Genomic DNA, 22,925 nt, shown 5'->3' with positions numbered 1-22,925 from the left:
GGTGGTGCTACAGCAGAACGGTTTCTGTGTCAGAGTCCCGGCCTTTATTATAACGATGTGAAACGAAATAGTACATTTTATGAGAATAAAAATATATAATAAACAAAACACGTTCAACTACTGGAACGAATTTCATAATAAATTGAATGTTACATTTTATCAGTAAACCAATCAATATTGATTAAAGAATAAGAGCTTACATACATGATTAAAGTAAATTTATGAAATGTAATTTGTATGAATTTTAAGTAAATAGCGAAATACATAATGATTGAGATAATTAAATTACATAATTATTTTACATATTATAAATATATTTTCAATAAATTTTAATTAAAGTTCATACTTATGATGATAAATTATTATGGATATGATTTGAAATAAAATACAGATAATATGTGGTTACATAATATCTTTACTCTTATTGTCTATATATATACATTTAGCAAATTATTGGGTACCAATGCCATCATGATTCCTTCAGATTATTTATATTATTATCAGTACTGGAAGACTCATTTGTACACCATTCTTGCTTGAATTTATCCAGAGCTTCCTGTACAGTTTTGAAGCTGACCATCTTTATTGCATCTTCCTGGGCTTGTTGTGCCTGATTTTGAGTACTTTGTCCTGTTAAAAAAATATTTTTCTTGTCATGTTTTGAGTTTAAGTTACAAATCATAATTTTATTTTGTATGTTTGTTGTTGATATCATATTTTTTATAATACAATGAATTTAATTTTTAGCCAAAGTAATATTATAAATTATGTAAATGCATAAAACTTAAAAAACACAGTTGGTGCATGTACTTTATTTACCCACTGTTTTTTCCTAATGCATATGAGTATTAAACAGTGTTTTACGGTGTTAAATATTATTCAGATTCAAATCTCATTTATTCAAAATTTATTCATATAGAATACTCTTTGAAAGTCAACAAACTACCACCTACATTAATTTTACTCATTATTCTATTTATACTTCTCAATACATTGATAGGTAATATTGAATAATTTCTATACATTTATTACAGTAATGATTGGAATTTCTATCTACTTATGAACATTATCAATTAAGAAAATATATTTAATAAATAACATGAGACTTATACCTGAACCATCTTTAGGAGTTATGTAACCATGTTCTACTTTAAGCAGTTTTCTAGTCTTGCAAACATACTTGACATTCTTTTCTGGAATTCGATCAAAGACAGGATCTGTAGACTGGGGAGATGTATCATTTTCGAAAAACATGTACGTTCCCAAAGGGTTTTCATAGGTACCTGGCAATAAAACATTTCAATACCTTAATTCGCAAATCAGCCAACTCCACTTTTTGTCAAAATGTTTTTTTTATTTATTTGATAGTAAATGGCGTTGAACAAAATCAAAATAAATTAAAAAAAACTTTTGACAAAAAGTAGAGTTGGCTGATTTGCGAATTAAGGTATCGATTTATATTTATATAGAGTGGATACCTTCATACGACAATAAAGGAAAACACAAGTCCTACTCCTTTCTTCAAGTCAAAATACAGTTGCATTCAACATTAATGTTATGAAGCAGGAAAAGTTGTAGGGATGGTGCCTCCGAATTTAAAACAAACAATTCTAAAACTTTGAAATGTACGTTTATGTCAAAACATTTTTAAAGTTTAAATACTTACCAGTAAAAAAGGTCTCGTTCATTTGAACGATAGGAGTTTTAGTGTCAATTCCAAGAATGTGCATGCTATTATATTTTTCGATATTAACACTGTCAGCGAACTCTGCATAAACTAATATTTCCTCCTCTGTGTCTGATGTATCTTCAGTAGTAGTATTATCCATCTTAAAATTTCGTTGTGGTTCTTGACTTTTAATTTTTTATTTTCATTTATTATTATTTTATTTTTATTTATACGTGAACAATACAACAAAATACCATAACCTCATCCCGCTGTAATACAATTTAATTACTAAAGTTTATTCAAGTTAAAGTCACATTGTATTACTATAGAAACCGAGGAAAACCCGGTCAGTTTTTATTTAAGATTATTACAGTATTTTTATTTGTCTTAGCATTTAACTTTGACCGATCATTGATTCTGGGATTTAACTTCAAAAAGTTCAAAACTCAAAATACAGCTGACATTTGACAGCTATGGAAACTTTGTAATTTTATTGCGAAAAAATAAACGAAGATAAATATTGTGTTATATTTTTATTAATAATGATAATGCAATAAAATAAGGAAAATTTTATTATTCTTTACATTAGTCTGCCTTTCAATTTGCTTTGAAAACTAAATTTAAGTTTTCAATAGTAACTATTGCGTTTTTTAATCTGTTTTAATAAAAAAAAACTATTGCATTATGGCAAAATAATTTAATATCTGTGGTCTAGTTCTAAATGCATGCGCAGAGAAATCATATTCCGTCAGAAATTTTGGTTTTTCAATCTTTGAACTCGTCTTTTCAAGTATATAAAAATGTCGGATTGGGATACTGTTACAATTCTTCGTAAGAAACCCCCAAAGGCCTCTGCTCTGAAGACTGAACAAGCGGTTAATGCCGCACGTCGGCAAGGTGTACCAGTGGATACGCAACAAAAATATGGTGCTGGCACTAACAAACAGCATGTTACTACTAAAAACACAGCAAAACTCGATAGAGAAACTGAAGAATTGCGTCATGAAAAGATACCGCTGGATTTAGGGAAGCTTATCATGCAAGGACGACAGTCAAAGGGAATGAGTCAAAAGGACTTGGCCACAAAAATATGTGAAAAACCTCAAATAGTAAACGATTACGAAGCCGGACGTGGTATTCCGAACAACATTGTTTTGGGTAAAATTGAAAGGGCAATTGGATTAAAACTCCGAGGCAAAGAACGTGGCCAACCCCTACAGCCTCCTGGAGGAAAGAAATAACGGATTCCCTGGGAGGCGAAGACTTAACTCCGATTTGTTTATTGCATAATATTTCTCTAATTTTTGCTATTGAATGTGTTCTATAGTGTGTATAAATAACAATGTCACTTGTTAACAAAATGATGTAAGCATTTATTTTTCTTTAGAATAACTCTGGAAATTTCTATCTGTGATGTTACCATCGTGAAAAACTTAAAAGTGTAAAATTTATCCAGCGATCGAGGAAATGTGGATGTGATATGCAATAAAATAGTTTGTTTCAAGTTTTGTTTGTTTCAATAATATTCCACTACATAATAGAGTTTTTTTCCAGTATTCCTTCACAGTGCAGGTGATACTACTTTGGAACGCCCTGCCTGAAAACATTAGAAAAGCCACTTGTAGGAGTGGTCCTACAAGTGACTTTTCTGATGCCTCACACCTTCAAGAGAATGGTTCAGGAGCATTACTTATGCATGTCCTCCAATACTTGAGTCCTTCAACTTTCCTTAATTCACTGTGTTGTGTATATTTATTTGTATATATTATATTTCTATTATATATTTATATATTATTTATTATTATTATATGTAGATATTGTATGTTCTTTTTTCTTACAGTTTGTATTTCTTGTTTATGCCTACCACATGTTATTGCCATCACCCAGGGTCGACTGGCAGAGAATGCCATTAGGCGTTAAGTTTACCCTTTGTAACCTCTTAGGTTAAGGTGTACTAAATAAATAAATAATACGTAAGAAAACTTAATTTTCTAATGGTCTCTTAATTTTAATCAGCTGTTAAAACAACTTTATAAGAATCGTATTCATTGTTTTGTTAGATTGTAATGTGTTCCTATCGACATATGCATGCAATTTCAACTTTTCTCAACTGTTTTGATTTTCTGAAATTACAATTATGAAATTCATAAAATATGAGTAAGTACTTTTTCATCAGAAAATCAAGCTAAATAAGTATATATACGTATTTTTAATAAGTATATGTATTTTATATGTGTATATATTATGATATTGTTATATTTACTCTTGATTGTATATATTGTTAATTAGAAATAATTTATATATATTTTAGCTTTAATAATTTCTTGTTATTCAGTTATAAATGTATTATCCGAATAAAGTACCCGTATGGTATATATATATTTGTATATATTTTTCGTATATATATATATATTCATTTCTCTTTTTTTTTTGCATTTGTTTCATTATTTTTTAACGTAACACCCACCACAACATTTCTTCATCAACAAGGGTTAACTGGTGGAGAATGTCACTAAGTTTAAATAAATATAAATATGATCGTACGACCAAGTGAGTATGTAGGGGTGGTTGGGGCTTTGGGGAGCAAAAGTCTATGGGTTTCATTGCGACCTGCGGTTTCATGCGTGTTTAAAGTTCAATTAACTAATTCGTAATTTTAGTAACGATTTCGTAAGTTTTAATTCCTTGGTCTCTAAATCCGCTAAGAAACAAACAATTAGACATAATTGTTACAGTCCACGCCAAAATTCTAGTCCGCTCTGAAGTTGTTGCGAGGAGGTGTAGTCATACAATTGACTATGGTGACGCGATTCATTTCTATATTCAGAGCGGACTAGTAGTTTTACGCGGAGTAAACTTTCATATTCAATTAGTAGACCATTTTAAAATATACGTACTAAATAATTTTTACTTGGCAATTAGCTGTAAAATACACTTGTATTTATACACTTAGTACAGTAGTACAAATTTGTAGTTACAATGGCTGCACTGTTGCAAAGGGTTCTAATTCTGACTATGTAGGTAGTGCCATTTTCCATATCCACTTTTTTATCTTCCTGATAGAATCATGAATGATGTAAATAACAATATCCATGGATAAACAGATACGACGTATGAATTAATTACATGAAATGGTCTATAAGTATCAGTTTAGGATGATAACATAAATCCTTTAGTGACAAAATTGATCTGTTTTAAGCTCAAAATAGGAATTGATTTTTGAGGCAAAACTCTCGGTATATTTTGGTAATCACGATTATTTTATAGCTCTCTCAAGGAGTCTGTTTGTCTTAATTCTTAGAAATGATCTGTTGCACAACAATACATAGAATGCGACCATTTAGATATTGGTTGTACGACCATATATACTTTACACTTTGTAATAATAGTCTTAGTTTATCTGTATGTGTGGAGCATAGACACTGGATTATAGTTGCTGTTGTCATTTACTGACGTCAGTGTCGTCGCCTCATGTCACATGTGACAATTTATGTCAATCCAAAAACCCGCAGTTTACATTTACAAGAAGTTTTAGTTTCTATTTTGTTTAGAAAAATATAAATAAAGTAATAAGTGTGCGCATTTAATTGAATGATTCTTGTTTTATATCACTATTTTTAAACTTGTATTAGTAAAATATTCAGAAAAATGTCATTTTCATTTGGTTCTACGGCCAACCAAAACACAGCATTTGGGTCTGCCGCCAAACGTGAGTAATGTTAACGAATTTTTTAGCATATTTATTATGAGAATTTCGTCGTTTTTCATCAACCCATTACTGTCCCACGCTGGGCATGGTTCTTCTGGCAAAGTGAGATAGATGTAGACCATAATCCACCAAAAGCGAATTGGTAGACTTCAAACACCTTATTGAATTTCTTTAAGACCTCCCAAGTTGTAGGCCAATGACAAATAACTTCGAAGATCAATAACTAGAAATGTTCAATTCTCATTTCAGCTTCATTTTCGTTTGGTAGCACAAACACAGCCACCACAAGCACAGCTGGGTTCGGGGGCTTCGGTACAACCAGCACCCCCTCTGGATTTGGTGCTTTTGGAGCCCCGGCCACCAGCACAGGTAAGAGTTTAGCTATTAATTTCTAAGAAGGAAATAATTGTATTATATTCAAATAACATGTTAATGATTGATGGATTTAAAATATTCTGCATAATAATGTTCTAAATTATATGTGTGTAATACTGATATTTTAAAAGCATATGATACAAATTCATGACAAAAATATATTTTATTCAAATACTACAAAAAAACAAATGTTAAAGTGTTGCTAGCTGCCTTATAAGTAAGTGCATGTAATCCTGATTTTATAAAAGCATATAATTTGAAATTCATGACAATTTTTTTTTAAATACTACAAAAAAAAAGCACAAAGTTGCTAGCAGCTTCTTTAAGTAACTTAACTTATATTAGGGGTTGAGGGGTGACACTGCTTAAATAAATGTACTAATAAATATATTTTTTGTCTACTTTAATTGGAACTATTTTTAGTATAAATCACCTTGTGGTTTCCAGCAGCACCATTTGGTACTCTGGGAGCAGCTCCAGCATCCACAACACCGTCACTATTTGGTAGCACTGCATTCAGTTCCACCACTGCCAAGCCAGCTACAGGTATTATATTGTTTCTCGATTATAATAAATTTCACCCTATATAATTTCATTTCACATATTTATATGTTTGTGGAGAGTTAGAGTTAGATACTAGGGTTTGTGTATAATATTCTGACATAGGAAATATAAGCTTGATTTATTTATGAAAGTTTTAGAGATATTCAATTGTCACCAGATATTAGATATTTTCAAGCTAAAAAAGTGTTGCAAAATAATTTAGTCAAATTCAATGTAGCCATGTACAATTAATGGGGATTAATCGACAAACAACTATCATTTCTATTTATATATTTTTTTTTATTTAACAGGTAGGTAAGTTACTGTGAAGGTACGATATAGATTTAATTATTATCTATTTTTAAAGAAAGTATTTTTTCAGGTTTTGGTGGGTTTGGCACAAGCACATTTGGTACAGGCTCAACCTTCGGCACAGGGGGCTCCACATTTGGAAGCACTGCCCCAACATTTGGTGCCACCACTCAAGCATCAAACACTTTTGGCACTGGCACATTTGGCACTGGTTCCACTTTTGGATCTTCATTTGGTGCAAAGACTACCCCTTCATTTGGAGGGTTTGGTAATACAACAACATTTGGACAGCAGCCACAGGTAAAGGGCAATTTTGAAAAATTATTGATGAATAACGAAAAAACTTGGGTCAAATTCCACTATCTCAAATTATGTAATTGAGCACAGGTGAATTCCTGGAAGCTTTAAGTGATAGCTTTATAATGCCTTGTCCTTGGTAAAATCTTCTATAATAAGTTACTAGTATTAAAAGATGTGTTTTCTTATAAATAATTTTATCATCACTCTTACACCACTGTACATATTAACTCTAAATTATCGTTCCATTTCAAAGATTATGTACAAGGTACAAGTACAGTAAAATTTGAATTCCTATTAACAAATTAAATATATAAAGGTATAAGGATATAAAGGGTATTTATAAACTTTTTGAATAACAAATATTACAGTTTAATGTCTATTTATGACATAGTCATCAAGTCTGCCAACACCAATATTTATCTTTTTGTGTCTTTGGTATCACAAAGCAGCAACAGCAGCCACAACAGCAGCAGGGTCCAACAACAGCGCACGAGGCTCTCGCGGCGGCCATATACAACTGCTCAGTGTTTGGTGACGAGAGGGACCAGGTGCTCGCTAAGTGGAACCTCTTGCAGGCTCAATGGGGCACAGGTACTTGGTGTTTCCTCAAGTACTAAGATAGACGCGCTTGAGTAGTTAGTTTGGAAATTTGTTATCATTTAATGTAATTATAAAAAAACATAGTGATTAAACTTATGTATCTGTAGGTTGTCTATAGGGTTTTCAGAAGAGAGATATTCTTGTTTGATGCACTCGGCCAGTGTTGTGAATGATAACTTAATTTTAACTCTTGCAATTTAGAGAAAAGACCAGAGCTGAGTACTGGAATGCAATTAGTTGATAATGATGATGATACCGGTAGTTTTATTGACTGTAACTGCTTCTAATACTATATTTTTCATTAATTGCTTTTCAGGCCAAGCATACTACAGCCGCAATGCACCACCTTTGGAGCTCAATGAACAGAACCCTCAGTGTAGATTCAAAGCTGTTGGCTATTCCAGACTGGGAGGTAGAGAAGACAAAGATGGTCATGTGGCACTCATATTTAACAAGAATAGCCAAGAAATAAAGTAAGTTTATATTTGTTGGAATAAGATGGCCGAATGTTCATAATGTTCTGAAACTGATATTGTTATTCCTGTTTATACATAAGTATATAAAGTTTGACTGACTTCTCCAATTCTTGTTTTATATCTTTACAGATAAATTTAAACCAACACTAGATAGGGGATAGGGGATAAGATAGGACACACAACCAACAATAAGATTGTCCGATTAATAAATTTATTTGTGTTATCGTTTATTACAATTGTTTCAAATTTCTTTTTTTTTGTTATTATTCAGGAACAATCAGCAAGCTCTTATCTCATCTCTGTCAAGTCTACTGGGAAACAAGCCAAACTTAGCAGTGAACATAGAGTCTGTAAAGGCTGCATCCGAAAATAAAAGTCAGGTAACATCTTTGAATTACTTATTGTGAACTAATCATAAATAAAAATGTCTTGTTTATTTTTACTTCAAAGTTAAGTTAATCAAAAATGTATTTGAGCGGCGGTACTTTTTTTTTGAGCGGTGGTACTCTTTCAATCATTACAAAAGAGCAGCTCTTCAACAAAATTGATATGTACTTATTATCTTTCATCATATGTATTTATTATCAATGTTTTCAATGTATAATGTTAGAAGAGCAGGGCGTATCTAACACAAGCATGTAATATTGCATAACAGGTGGGCTCCAATAACTTTTATATCACGGCGTGCGTAAATGGACGTTTTACGCACGCTTCGCGTGCGCAAAACCCCCATTTCCGACCCCGTAATATAAAATTTTATACAACACGCGGACGAAAAATGTTTTTCTGACTCGTGTGATTGCAGTCCTCGCCTGCGGCTCGGCCTGCAAACTCACACTTGTCAGAAAAAAATTTTTCGTCCTCGTATTGTAATGTACTATTATATAATGTAAAACATTGTTAATAAATAATTGAAAGTTTTTGATTATTGATTTTGATCTTATTAATTCTATCACAGGTAGTGATATACGTGTTAGACAAGGGCGCGACGGGAGCCCTACCCGGTGCACCGGCCGCCACGGGGACTCCTGTCAGCGCCTCCGAGCTGGCGGCGTTCCTCAACGCGGGGACGGCCCGCACTGCGCTCGCTGGGGCCGGCTGCTCCAGCGTGGCGGCCGTCACCCGCCCCACGCAGCAGATGCTGGCGCAGTATCTACAAACGCCACCGCCTGGTATGTAGTAATCAAGTTTTTGAAGATGGTAGAACTTTTGTGGTTAGACTTCGGCGACGCCACCGCCACACCTATTTCTACCTAATAACAGCAGTGTTAGGCGCTGCTGTGTACCGGTTTTGAAGGGTGTGGTAAGGGAGACAGACTTTTCCGAGGCGTTCCAGCTTAGTCCTCAGGGGTAGCGGCGCATCTGTGGCCGACCTCAGGTAGGAATATCTAATCCTATCTGGGGTTGATTACAGATGTCCATGGGCGGCAGAAGCCACATACTATCAGGTGGACTGCATGCTCGCCTGCTCTTCTATATTATATAAAAAAAAAAAATTAACAGCAGTGTTAAGCGCTGTTATTTTCTGGTTTGAACGGTGTGGTAAAGTAGACATACTTGTCCAAGGCAATCCAACTTAGACCTCAGGGGTAGCATCACATCTGTAGCCAACTGCAGGTAGGAATCTAACCTAATGGGGGTTTACAGATATCCATGGGTGGCAGTAGCCACTTAACATCAGGGTTGCATGCTCATTATTACTTAAATACATATTTAAATATTATAAAAAAATGTAAAATTGGTTTCGTCATCATGACTGGTTTGATTTACAGGCATAAACTCATATCATGAGGAATGATAACAGGATATGATAATAAAAATTTATTGAAGCTTTGGGGTTTGTTCTCTGACCATTTTAGAATTAGTGTACTTATTATTTGGCAACTATAAAACGTAAAAGTGATATCTTGAGATATTTCTCACGAAATTTTCTTTTCAGATATTTTTCGAGAACTTTTAATTATATTGAATATTTTTTATATTGTGATAATACGCTAATTCATATTGATTTTTTTAATACAGGTATGGACATTAGGTTATGGAAGCAAGCTCAAGTGGACAATCCTGACCCAGAAAATTACATTCCAGTTCCAATAATTGGATTCTCTGAGGTATTGTATAATTCAATATGTATATTAACATTTAATTGCAATGTTACCTTAAAAGTTTCAGTTCCGTTTTAGTTCAATATTATTGATTGTCTGTATAAAAGTCATTTATATTGTGCCTTTTCTGCGTCTATAGATATACAGATATACATTTTAAAAACTTTTATTGATTATACAGATAGCGTTCCGGTCCCGTTGCCAGAGCGAGGAGGCGTCGCTGCAAGCGAGCTACCTGCGGCGCACGGAGGCCGCGCTGGGCGAGCTGCGTACGCGCCGCGCCGCCTCCGCCGCCACGCTGGCGCAGCTCGCCGCGCGCCTGCACGCGCTGCGCCACACGCTGCTGCAGGTACGCCACACCCGCACTGCGCCAGGGCGAGGACAGGCGCTGCAGGCGAGCTACCTGCGGCGCACGGAGGCCGCGCTGGGCGAGGACAGGCGCTGCACGCGAGCTACATGCGGCGCACGGAGGCCGCGCCAAACTTCTAGTCCGCTCTGAATATAGAAACGAGACGCGTCGCAACAGCATATTTTAGATATTAGCGGGACGAAGGCGGCGCGCGGCCCCCCCGGCACCTGTCCGCTGCCCGCTCTCGCCCACGGGACATACTTGCGTTAGCGGGCCCTTACTGTTGCTACATAGTATATGGTTGTCTTTATGTTCGGTCGCATTGGCTCTCTGACTACACTTGCGCGCAACAACTACAGAGCGGACTAAAAGTTGGGCGCGAACTATATGCTGCTACACCCACGCCGCGCTCCGCCCCCCCGCCAGAGCGTGTAGGCGACGCTGCAGGCGAGCTACTGACCGACTACAGAGGCCGCGCTGCCAGTTCGGTCTATTCTTGAGTTGCTAACTTTGATTTGTCTTCGAAGTGACACCTATTCTTTTCAGGTCGTATTTGACTTCATCTTTGTTGTGACATGCATGTTTGACATCTTCAAAATATATTTTTACATGTAAATAATCATACAACCACGTAATAGCTCTCATCTATGTACTACTCTGCTCTTTTTATATAATACAATATAGATAGACATGCTTCAAATAAATTCAAATACTGAAGTGGACTTTGCATTATTTAGTAACTATCTAGTAACTTATCTATTTCATCATTAATTTAATCAAAGAAAAAATATTTGCAACAATGTAATCATGACAATACTTAAAATCATTATGATAAACTATGTTAAAGAAAGTAAAATAAATTTTATGAAATCACCATGACATACATAAAATTGATGTAAAATATGTTGTATGATTCTAAATCAAAGTGTCAACCGTGGCAACTGCAACCTAAATATTCAATAATCGTCTTACCCATTGGATTTCTATCAGTTGGCTGTTATGAGTTATATATAGAGCTGTTATGAGCATAGTTATGAGGTGCAGTTTCCTACCTTCCCCCCTAGAAATGCAAAAACCGCCTTTCAATAACGTCCATACGCCGGTAGGCTGGCGACGCTCTTGGCAAGTGTATAGTGTGTGTGTGTGTGTATGCGCGTGCGTGCGTGCGTATATGTGTGCGTGCGTGCGTGCGTGCGTGATTGCGTGCGTGCGTGTGTGCGTGTTTGCGCGCGTGCGTGCGTCTGTGTGTTTGTGTGTGTGTATATCTCGTTTCATAACGTCCACGGCAAGTGTACAGTGTATGTGTCCGTGTCCGCAGGTGATAGCGCGGCAGGAGGTGACGGGGCGCGTGGGCGCGGCGCTGGCGCCGGCGGAGGAGGCGGCGCGCGCGCGCCTGCACGAGCTGGCCTCGCAGCTCGCCGCGCCGCCGCTATACAACGTGAGTATACCTTATACGTACCTATCAGGTCCGAACTCTTTCTTGTGTCCCACTATTGGAAAGGTTACACGGCTCTTTTCCAATGATTTACAAATGGTCTAAAACTCTAAAAGGATAATTTAAAGATACCAATTTGAAGGTGGTAGAACCCTTTGTGGTTAGACTTCGGCGGCACCACCGCCACACCTATTTCTACCTAATAACAGCAGTGGTAGGCGCTGCTGTGTTCCGGTTTAAAGGGTGTGGTAAGGGAGACAGACTTTTCTGAGGCGTTCCAACTTAGTCCTCAGGGGTAGCGCGCATCTGTGGCCGACCTCAGGTAGGAATATCTAATCTTATCTGGGGTTGATTACAAATGTCCATGGGTGGCAGTAGCCACTTACCATCAGGTGGACTGCATGCTCGTCTGCTACTCCTATATTATAAAAAAAAAACAATATACGAGTACTAACGCTGTGTAAAAATTGCATAATTAAAAAAACCAGCGAATACTTAAGCGCGTACATCTGTGTCTATTTTAGTGGAAGCCCTTATGCCTATGTACGCTCACATTTTTGTATTGAAAAGAATGTGTCGGGTAATACGCACAGTGTATGGTGGGTGCACGAATTTTTCCCACAGTGGTAAGCGTCCGTTAGTGTGTTTCTCCAAATCTATTGAGCATCGTCGCTACCGCGAATCGCATGCGACGGGCGCCCCCTGAACGTACGGAAAGGACGCCGCATACGTAGCGGGCGTCCTACGTAACGTAACGTAACATCTCTTATTTAATAGTAAATTTTAAAACCCGATCATCAATCTAGACTATTTTGGACGCATAATTTAGGAACGAAAATAATTTTACTATGGTGCTGGATTAAGGTCCAGGCCGTCCCCAGTAGTGGTGAAGACCTGTACTTTAACAGTGTGATTTAAAAAGGGTTGCAACCGAACAACACATTTCTTCTATTTATTTTGTCTTCAAATTCATTTTTTGTTCTTCTTTCTCAACCATTCGCCACCTACTGCTGAGTTTAAGTCTCTTCCAATGCACGTGACTTTATTTTATGTTACGTAATACTCGTAATATTTTAAAGAAATTATGAAGATTTTCAAATTTTGTAATCACGATGTAGTCACGTTCCGTTATCGACCATTTTTGTTCATGTTTTTTCATCGAAATCTTTTCATGTCCCATTAACGGATGTAGCGTTAATGACGCACTAATTTTATCCATATTCTTCGTTATCATATAACGTATCGGAGATATCATGTATAATAGTAAAGAGCCCCACTTTACGATATTGGACATAGGCACGATTTGTGCAAATGATTGCAAATTCGTCTAGACGATACACAAATAGTGTATTCAGATAAGACCTTATCTTAGGATTTTGCCTATGAGTGGCAATTGTATGTGGATTTAGGAAAAATACTACATTTTTTTATTTTCTGTGTCAGCTTTTTTAAAATAAAAGCATTTATAAAAATGGATGAAAAGTAAAAGTTTATTCTATGTTGCACACTGCACGGTTTACTTATTTTCTAAACAATTAATTGAATACTATTAAATATAAAATTAATATATTATAATCCGTACGTAAAATATTATTTTCTAAAAAAAATATCATATTTCACACTAAATTTCTATACAGTATACATAGTTCTATATATGTCTTGTAATATAAATATATTCCATTTGTGTTTATTTTTAATCCTAGTATATGTTTATTATTATTGAACGTATACATACCGCCCTGCATACTTGCTGCTTTACCCAAAGGTTGACTGGTACAGAATGCTTCTAGCATTAAGTCCTTTTATACCAATTTTTATGGTATAATAAAGTTCTAAATAACTTATACTTCAGTATATAGATGGCGTTATTAATAATCAAATAATTCATATTATATAATATGAGGACTATCTAAATGTTCAGTATTGGTAACCTGGGATCTTTTTCAGGTAAAATCACCATTATTATTAAAACAACCGGCAGTGACGGCAGTGATAGCCTAGTGGTTAAGAAACTCGGCCTCTCGATCGAGGGGTCCGAGGTTCAAATCCCAGGCACGCACCTCTGACTTTTCAAATTTATGTGCGTATTAGAAATTAATTATCACTTGCTAAACGGTGAAGGAAAACATCTTGAGGAAACCTGCATACCTGAGAGATTTATAAAAAAAATAGAAAAATCTCAAAGATATGTGAAGTCTACCAATACGCACTTGGCCAGCGCGGTGGACTATGGCCTAATCCTTCTCATTCTGAGAGGAGACCCGTGCCCAGCAGTGGGACAGTAATGGGTTGTTGATGATGATTAAAACAACCCGACTCAAAAGTATTAAATGAAAAGGGAAACAATGTATGCCATTCTCACAATTTAGTTGAATTGAATCATAATTATGTTTAAATTCGTCAAGCTGTTTGGTTTGTAGGTTGTGAGAAATGAGACATCCATACATACGTTTGAAAAAACATTATGTACTGTCTACAGTACAGTACATATATGACTTAATTTTACTAGCTCGATAGTTGCGCAATGATTTGTATTAGTTATGGTATCGCCGAATTTAGGGGCCGTTTGTATAGTTTATCGAGTTTTCAGTTATCAGATCATGGGTAGTTCACAGGTACACGATTACGCGATTGTTTTAATACGGTGCAGTAAATTTGGCAAGGTTATACGGCGGATGTATTTAATGGGATTATTCCATATTATATTTAATAAGATATTTAAAGTCACTGTTAATAATCTACTCGTATATCATCCGTTTTGGTTTCGGTCATACGAATTATTCAATAAGGCATCATCTTGAAATGGACGAACCGATCTTTTTTTAGCTTAAGAATAAAACTTTGAAAGCCTTCAACAATCAGTTCAGAAATGTTACAACATCTTACAAATGGCCATCCGTCATAACTTGACGTCCATTTCTATAGTTACACTAGGATTTTTCCTGTTGCCATGGGTACACATAGAGTCATAGTCTGGGAATATACATCTCAATTAATAACATACAACTGTCTGGGTTCAGTCCCGGAACGCACTGCGTGACAGACCGGTGTAGTGACCGTTTCGCCACGCGGGTCGTTAATCACATGAATATTTACCTAATTGTCCTACGACTTAAGCGACCCTTTGTGGTTCAACTCGATTCGGTTTCATAACCCCAACCACGTTCTACCCTTTTAGAGTTAGTTCTCTTAGTCGTCAAGCGCTGCTTTGTTCTGGTTTGAAGCGTTCGATAAGGGAGATATACTTACACGAGGCATTTCAACTCAAAAGTAGTATCGCATTGGTGACTGACTTCAGATAGCAATTTAATCCTATTTGCAAGTGGGTATTGTGTTGTTTATGGGCGCAAGTGACCACTCACTATCGTGTGGATAGCATGCTCGTTACAACATATCAATTTCGTAAAAAAATGACTGGATCACATACCTTTTTTAAAATATAGGAGTAGCAGACGAGAATGCTGTCCACCCGAAGGCACGTGGCCAACTGCCGCCTTTGGACATCTGTAATCAACACCAGATAGGGTTAGATATTCCTACTTGAGGTGGGCCACATGCGCCGCTACCTCTGAGGATTACGCTGGAACACCTCGGAAAAGTATGTCTCCCTTAACATGCCCTTCAAACCAGAACACAGCAGCGCTTAACACTGCTGTTATGAGGTAGAAATCAAAGGGCCGGAGTCGAACTACAAAGGGTTCTACCACTTCCAAAATACCTACTCATCGATTACTACATATAAATATACAACAAAATGATTTTGATCATTGTCATTGTATTTCAATATACACACATGGTAACATAGTTCTGTCACCTCGTATACCTAGACGGCGTATTCGCGAGGCCTACGACCTTGCGTCAAATATTCGGGCGCACTCGTATCCCGCGTGCTCGCTTATCTCTTATCGCTATCGGCCCTTATCTCCAGACATGTGTTTAGACAATGTTTGCGCTGCGTTTCGCCTTATAGGGGACATGTGGCGAATCCGTGTGGGCCTTGAAACTTGCACCGTTCGATCTTATGGTTGAAAATCACGTTTATTGGCTGTGCTTAGAGCTGTGTATGATAGATTACACTGCGCCTGTATTTCATGTTTGCATGTCACTTTCACGTTGACAAAACATGACCTCAAATTCTATTTAACGTACACATGTGATTCATACAAAGTGATTCATGAGGTCGGTAAACAAATATTTTTCATATTTCTTACAGTACAGTCACTAAATAAGCTTATGTGTGTGTGAAAGTCAGATTTCTTCCTTATTTTCGTATAATTGTACAATCAAACAAACTTACCAAGTGTAGTTCGATTGAAATTATGCTCCTTGTTTTCTCGTCCGAAGATGATCAGAATACTATTTGTTAGTATCGTGTTCTAGTACTCTCTGGCGCCACATAATTTTAAAGATTCTGAAAATAAAACAAACCTGAACGCGCCCAATGCATGGGCACATCCTTATTCCTTACCGCGCTTTTATCTGTCATTTAGTTTAAAGCTTTTTACATCTGAAAACTGATTCTACAACCAAAGGGATCAGGTCTGACACCTGAAGGGGTGGGTGGGATTGATCATCTTCGGACGAGAAAACAAGGAGCATAATTTCAATCGAACTACACTTGGTAAGTTTGTTTGATTGTACAATTATGCACCTGTTTTCTCGTCCTCGATGATCAGAATACTATTTGTTAGATGTTTAAAGTCCTGTTGTAGAATCAAAACGTTTATTATTCCTTATAAAATATTATCTATAAAAATTAACACCCTGGTTGTTATTTTACATTTAATCAGTCTTTCTCGCTTAAGTACTAATTAACATTAATTAGTTACTATCACAAAATAATAATAATTGAACTGAAAAAACCTTCTGTGCAAATAAAATGAACAAAAAATAAAAATATATCTTTTTTCTTATAATAATTAAATACTATTAAATCAAATAATTTAGAGTGTGTTTTACACAAATAAAATAAGAACCAAAATATCTTCTTACAATAAAACCGATTCAGCAAATCTATTATTACTTAGAATCGGCCGGTTATAAAATTTTGCAAAGCTTGTTGATGAATCAGTCCAACCAGCTGTCCTACGTATTTCATCTATGCTAACGCCTTTCATAAAGGCGGCTGAAGTGGAGGCGTGCCTTGTACTGTGTGTGGAAAAAATAGATGTATCTATTCCACTTGCAGTCATGACCATTTTAATCCAACGACTAAGTGTACTAATTGTCACCGCCAAATGAGGTTTCTTGTAAGATATAAATAATTGTGTACATTTTCTTAAATTAGCAGTAATTCTTATATAATTATTCAAACATTGAGCTGGGCAAATATTTGGTCGGTCATGAAAAAAAGGTAGAATTAACATAGGTTGATTTTGATTGTGCGCTGAAGTTTTGATTAATTTCTTTACTTTAATTATTATACTGTTATCAATTACATTAATTTGATCAGTCGTAATAGAGGCTAAGGTCTGTAACCTTTGACCTGTAGCTAAAGATAGTAAAGTTATTGTTTTTAATGAGCATGATTGCAAATCGATAGGATTATTGTAATTTGACTCTAAAAAATTTAGTACTATAGAAACATTCCATGTATAATTGTATTTTGGCTTACTGGGACGCAGACGAAAGAATCCTTTAAATAGTCTTTTCATGTTTTCGTCTGTTCCCACATGCGGCCCTATCACTAGTGACACTGAGCTTCTTATGCAATTGAGAGTACCATAAGAAGCACCCTCACGAAACTTTTTTGTGAGATAAGTTATTACCTCAGTTACTTTTGTCTTGGTTGGATTCAATTGTCTGGCGTGGCAATAAGAGAACCACTCGGTTATATAAGGTAAATACTGTTTAAAGGTATTATCTGATAGAGAAGAAAGCATCACTTCTGCTGCCTGTTCATCGATGCCAGAGTCTATGAACGCCTGCCGGACAATTTCCCTGCCATTAGTGATAGGTTGCGGTGAAGAGGATGAGGTGCACTGTAATTACATAAAATAAGTAAATTACTATTTGGTTCAAAAATAATTGGTTCCATTACCAGTAACTTTTTGAATAAGGGAAACCAAGGTTGGGTTTTCCAATAAGGTACTACAAGAATTCCAGTTGCTTCATCAGTGATAATTTTTTCTATACATTTTAAAATCATAGAGAATGGTGGAAATGCATAAAAATAGAAATCACTCCAAGACATTGTAAATGAGTCTACTTTATAAGCTGAAGGGTCCGGATGCCAAGATACATATTTTTTACATTTTGTATTTGTTCTTGAGGCAAATAAATCTATGTCTGGATTGCCAAAAGATTGAACAATCTTTTTGAAATAATTATTGTTTATTTCCCACTCTGTATGGTCTAAGTTTTTCCTAGACTCAAAATCTGCAACTATATTATCTTTTGTATTTATGTAAGAAGCAAATACAAATATATTCCGCTGTTCACACCACTGCCAGATATCTTTTGCGATCTGATGTAAATGTGGATATTGTATTCCTCCATAGCGGTTTATATAAGAAATTGCTGTTGTGTTATCGATTCTCAGAAGAATTTCACATTTAGAAAAATGTTTTGCAAAACTTTTAAGACCAAACAAAGCAGCTTTAAGTTCTAAAGTATTAATGTGAAGCTTGGATTCCTGTTCTGTCCATGGACCACTAGCTGTCTGCCCATCACAGGATGCACCCCAACCTGATTGTGATGCATCAGTGTATATTTCTAATACATACCTATTTTTTCTAATAAAGGAAATTGATGTTGAAATATTTTTTAACCACCATTCAAGGTCAGAATAACAATCTTTTGGTAGTGAAATAACTGCTTCGTAATTATCATTGTTATTTAAAAGAGATAAGTATTTATGTCTTTCTAATTGCTTGGTATAAAGTAATCCATATGGGATAGCTGGACATACAGACACCAGTGTTCCAAGAACCTGAGCCAAAAATCTAATAGAGAAGTTAGTTTTGGATAGTAATTTTTTAATAAGCTTTCGACATCTTTGTCTTTTATCAAAGTCAATAGAAATTGTCATTACATTTGTGTTAAACAAAAAACCAAGAAATTTACATTCCTTTGAAGGAATCAGTTTACTTTTATTTCTATTGATTATAAAGCCTAACTGAGTAAGGAGGGCGACAGTCTGTTCAACATTTTGAAGGCACTCTTCATATGTGTTTCCTAAACACAGCCAATCATCAAGATATTGAACAGATTGTAACCCTTTCCCTCTGAGTACTGTTACAATAGGTTTTAATAATTTTGTGAATACATATGGTGCAGTACATAAACCAAATGGAAGTACATTAAATTGGTACATTTCACCATCAAATATAAATCTAAGATATTTTCTATGATTTGGGTTAATGTTACACATGTAATAGGCATCTTTCTTATCAATTGTTGCCATGAAACAATCTTTCTGTAGAAGCTTGCACACTGTACGGTAGTCTTCTAATTTAAAATGACTTGTTGAAATGAAATTATTTAACTTCTTTAAATTCAGAATAAACCTAAAATCTCCATTTGGTTTTTTAACTAAAAAGATAGATGAACAGAACTGCCCTTGTGTTTTATTGCATTTTTCAATTACATGTGATTTAATTAGCTTTGTTATTTCTATTTTAACTTGGCTATATTCCTGTGATGAGAATGACTCATTCAGAGGATGACAATTTTGATGCGGTCTTGCACTAAATGGAATTTTGTAACCAGATACCCATTTCAGTATGGTGGGATCATTGGTGATCTTCTTCCAGTTATTTTTAAAAAATTGAATTCTGCCTACCTGGACTTCTAACGCCTGTAAGTGTTGTTGTTGCGGTTGTTCTGGAATAACTGCCTCGGTTTCTTGTTTTCTTTCTTCTGCTGTTTTCCGGGCTGGGTCGGCTTCCCTCCTGTTGGTGCCCGGGCATATGGACGAGGAGGGCCCCGCCAGTTTAAAGACTTGGGTTTTCCAGGAGTTCTGGTAGCCATAACATAGGTAGTCTTAAGGTCCTTTACTGACCTTTGAACAGCTTTCGTGGCCTTAATTTTTTCTGAAAGGTCATTTCCAAATAAGAAAGTACCAGCTTCATCAGTAAGGGATTCCTTCATATCTTTGTTAATAACTGCAGCTATTAGAGACCTCCTGCTCTGTGTATCTATATAAATGGTATCACACATTATCTTGGCAGCATCATTCATATTTTTGATAATGTCTATATTGTCATCATTATGAATACAAAGTTCCAATGATTTTCCAATGGCTACTAGTGCAGCACCCACTTGTTTCTGCCTCTCTGCAATAATAGAATCCCTTTTCTTTATATTTTCACTAACCGCTGCCATTATTTCAGGATTAAGTCTGGGAGTTAGTGTTGGCATATTTTCAAATGGGATGTGCTTTGTCATTAATTCTATTTTCATGTCCTTGGGCAAACCTTTTGTAACAATAGGTATCCACCTGCGCACGATTTCAGCATGAACAGTGGGTCCCTCTTGAATTTCTTCTATGTTCCCCAGAGCATCTAATATATCCGCACCAATTGGTTTGTCCAAAATAGGTATGGGTTCCTCATTTATTGTCTGTGATGGAGCCTCTTCATCAATTTGATTAAGCTCTTCAATCCCAGTAGGCGTTAAAGGAATCTCTGTTGCAGGACTTGTAGCGACCGATTCTTTGAAAGAAAAGAAACATTGACCTGATTAGGTATGTTATAAAATGATTTGCAGATCTAGTCCCTACGGCATAGCAACTGCAATCTATGTATTATCGTGATATTCCTTCCGAATATCCACGACGGAAAATATCTCATAAATAAACAAAAAATTGTATATTTGAGTATTTTTCCCAATTGAATAGTTCTGAAATGTTTCGACACCGCCGTACCCCTCAGGTGGGCCTGAGTATCCATAACAAAACACATGATCTAGAATATTAGAAAAGAAAAACTTACCGATGCTCTCCGAGTCAGACGCCTCCGCCATTGCTTGTAACTTTTTATTTAATTTGCGTATTTTTCTTGCGATTTTATCTCTTTCCTTCTCTGCGCTTCTTCTTTTCCCCATATTTCACTTGTTTGATTATTAAATATCAGTATTTATATAAAAATATAACTTATTCTATTTATATGGAGAAAAAATGCGGCGCCGTTAAAGTGACATAGAAAACGAATGACAGATAAAAGCGCGGTAAGGAATAAGGATGTGCCCATGCATTGGGCGCGTTCAGGTTTGTTTTATTTTCAGAATCTTTAAAATTATGTGGCGCCAGAGAGTACTAGAACACGATACTAACAAATAGTATTCTGATCATCGAGGACGAGAAAACAGGTGCATAATTATAATGAGGGCTTCAGTAACATTATTTTGTTTGTAAACAGCGTTGTTTAGTGTTTGTTTAAACAATCTTTACACTTCATTGTTCAGTAATTAAGCGTCATTTGAGGTAATTAGTATAGCAACAAGTATATGCTATGTACGCAGCGCGCGGTAATCTCTCGTTGAATTAGGGCCGTCGGTGCGCGTGTACACTAGCGGGTTCGTTATCAGCTGAACCGGTTATAACCGGAACGACAGGTGAATGTCATCGCTCATCTTTTATCGCTAATACCCTGACTGTAAATTACGTGCGTTTGAAGTAATCCTACTTAAGAGCATCGTAATTGCAGCAACTAAGTAGCATATACGTATTTTAAATTTAATTTCCTATCTATTTTTCGCATGAATGCGCAAGGATTATGTACTTTAGTTCCGGTTTAAACTTTTTTCGTAATGCGGGCTTATGGTATGCTTAACCCCCTGCAGTGTTTTGGCGTCTCGCATGCATAGTTTACACAATGATATTTAGTTTAATCAATGGGTTTACATGACTTGAAAAGTAACTATGAAACGATAGGGTGCGAGTGTTACGCATGCGGGCCAGATTCGCATGCGTGCACAAACCCATGTCATATGAAAGAATCCCTAATGATGTTTTGCGGACATACTTTATAGGGGTCCTAGGTTTGCTTTCACATAAACTATCTAAGGACCAAAAACCAGGATTGCGAAAAGTCTCGATGAACATTTGTCAGTAAATCAATCTTAAAAAGATTCTCTTTATTATCCAGGGCCGTCTGAACGAGTTGTCGTGCGCTGTTCGCCTTCAACGCAGCGCAAGCGCAGGCGCTCCGCAAGAGAGATACCATCTTGATCCAGGTGAAAATCTTGTTGTTATTATATTTACAGGATATTGTAATCATTGAATGGTTGAATGGCACTCTCTGTGAAAATATTTCATAACAGTTGCGAAACAGTTCATATTTGAAAGCAGCAGCTCGTGTGGTATTATAACTTTAAGACTTAAAAGATGTGGCAAGGCAAACTTATTTACATGAAGTGTTACAACTTCGTTGTCATGAGTAGCAAGGTAACACTCAGATGTTATTCCTGTTCTATTTCGACGTGATGATAGGTAGTTTTTCGACAGGTTTGCTTGGCTGAAGTGGTCACTTAAAATCAGGAGTTCCATGTATTATTGCTACACGTATCATGTTAAAATAATTGCCTTGATACAGGTCGGAAAATCTAGAATAAAATGCCAAAATGCTCCAAATCAATATGAATAAGCATAAGGAAGTCTAATATTTTTTTATCTATATTACCTTACCTATAGTTCTTATATCACGTAACTATAATTTAATATTTTAAAATTTCTTTCTTATTCCTTCTTTCTTTTGCTCGTAGAAGCCCAGGAAGACGTGAAACAGTTCCTATCGCTCCAGCAGAAATGCATGGCGCATCTGATGGACACGGCCAAGAAAGATCTCGCTGCTCTAAACATTATCGCGGAAGACATGGCACGACTTGTGCGAGCTTAGGGTAGAATATTAACTTTTGTAAGCAATGTATGAGGATTTTGTTATGAATAAAATGTATTTTCTTGCTATTTTGTTGTTTTAGTACTACTTTAGTTTGTGTTTGTTTGTTGTAAGGTTTAAGTAAATGTTATTCTTACTGTAGTAATGTTAATTGTTTGTTTCGCATATGTTTCGTAAATACCTATTTTACTAATCAACATGTGATGTTGGCAGT

At 35.9% G+C, this 22,925-nt stretch overlaps 4 protein-coding genes across 6 annotated transcripts; 2 read left to right on the top strand and 2 right to left on the bottom strand.

The window, feature by feature from the left end:
• Positions 1 to 395: 395 nt before the first annotated feature.
• On the bottom strand, positions 396 to 2,109 carry LOC140746843 (general transcription factor 3C polypeptide 6). Its single transcript, XM_073078936.1, has 3 exons — positions 1,667 to 2,109; positions 1,113 to 1,283; positions 396 to 630 (listed from the first exon to the last, which is right to left on the bottom strand). Exons 1-3 carry the CDS (start codon positions 1,827 to 1,829, stop codon positions 470 to 472), a joined length of 495 nt encoding a protein of 164 aa, XP_072935037.1. The 5' UTR covers positions 1,830 to 2,109; the 3' UTR covers positions 396 to 469.
• Positions 2,110 to 2,362: 253 nt separating this feature from the next.
• mbf1 (multiprotein bridging factor 1) lies at positions 2,363 to 3,173 on the top strand. The gene has a single exon (XM_073078938.1). It carries the CDS (start codon positions 2,470 to 2,472, stop codon positions 2,908 to 2,910), a length of 441 nt encoding a protein of 146 aa, XP_072935039.1. The 5' UTR covers positions 2,363 to 2,469; the 3' UTR covers positions 2,911 to 3,173.
• Positions 3,174 to 5,129: 1,956 nt separating this feature from the next.
• Nup54 (nuclear pore complex protein Nup54) lies at positions 5,130 to 22,779 on the top strand. 3 transcript variants are annotated; one of them, XM_073078929.1, is made up of 13 exons: positions 5,130 to 5,378; positions 5,628 to 5,747; positions 6,204 to 6,299; positions 6,679 to 6,908; positions 7,355 to 7,499; positions 7,825 to 7,981; positions 8,256 to 8,364; positions 8,943 to 9,156; positions 10,007 to 10,095; positions 10,271 to 10,438; positions 11,757 to 11,876; positions 21,962 to 22,049; positions 22,578 to 22,779. In XM_073078929.1, the coding sequence occupies exons 1-13, from the start codon at positions 5,318 to 5,320 to the stop codon at positions 22,709 to 22,711; spliced, it is 1,731 nt and encodes a 576-aa protein (XP_072935030.1). In that variant the 5' UTR covers positions 5,130 to 5,317; the 3' UTR covers positions 22,712 to 22,779. The 3 variants fall into 3 exon arrangements, with proteins under 3 accessions (XP_072935030.1, XP_072935029.1, XP_072935028.1); XM_073078928.1 differs by having other exon boundaries at positions 6,201 to 6,299; positions 7,358 to 7,499; XM_073078927.1 differs by having other exon boundaries at positions 6,201 to 6,299.
• On the bottom strand, positions 16,148 to 21,040 carry LOC140746842 (uncharacterized). Its single transcript, XM_073078935.1, has 3 exons — positions 20,807 to 21,040; positions 19,657 to 20,527; positions 16,148 to 17,854 (listed from the first exon to the last, which is right to left on the bottom strand). The coding sequence occupies exons 1-2, from the start codon at positions 20,916 to 20,918 to the stop codon at positions 19,665 to 19,667; spliced, it is 975 nt and encodes a 324-aa protein (XP_072935036.1). The 5' UTR covers positions 20,919 to 21,040; the 3' UTR covers positions 16,148 to 17,854; positions 19,657 to 19,664.
• Positions 22,780 to 22,925: the final 146 nt, after the last annotated feature.

This window comes from Epargyreus clarus, unplaced genomic scaffold, assembly GCF_041222505.1.
Source record: "Epargyreus clarus isolate Ecla_fem2 unplaced genomic scaffold, WU_Ecla_fem_2.2 ptg000014l, whole genome shotgun sequence".
NCBI classification, from domain to species: Eukaryota; Metazoa; Arthropoda; class Insecta; order Lepidoptera; family Hesperiidae; genus Epargyreus; species Epargyreus clarus.
Note: the sequence above shows the minus strand (reverse complement) of the source record. Positions and strands in the feature narration are given on the sequence as shown.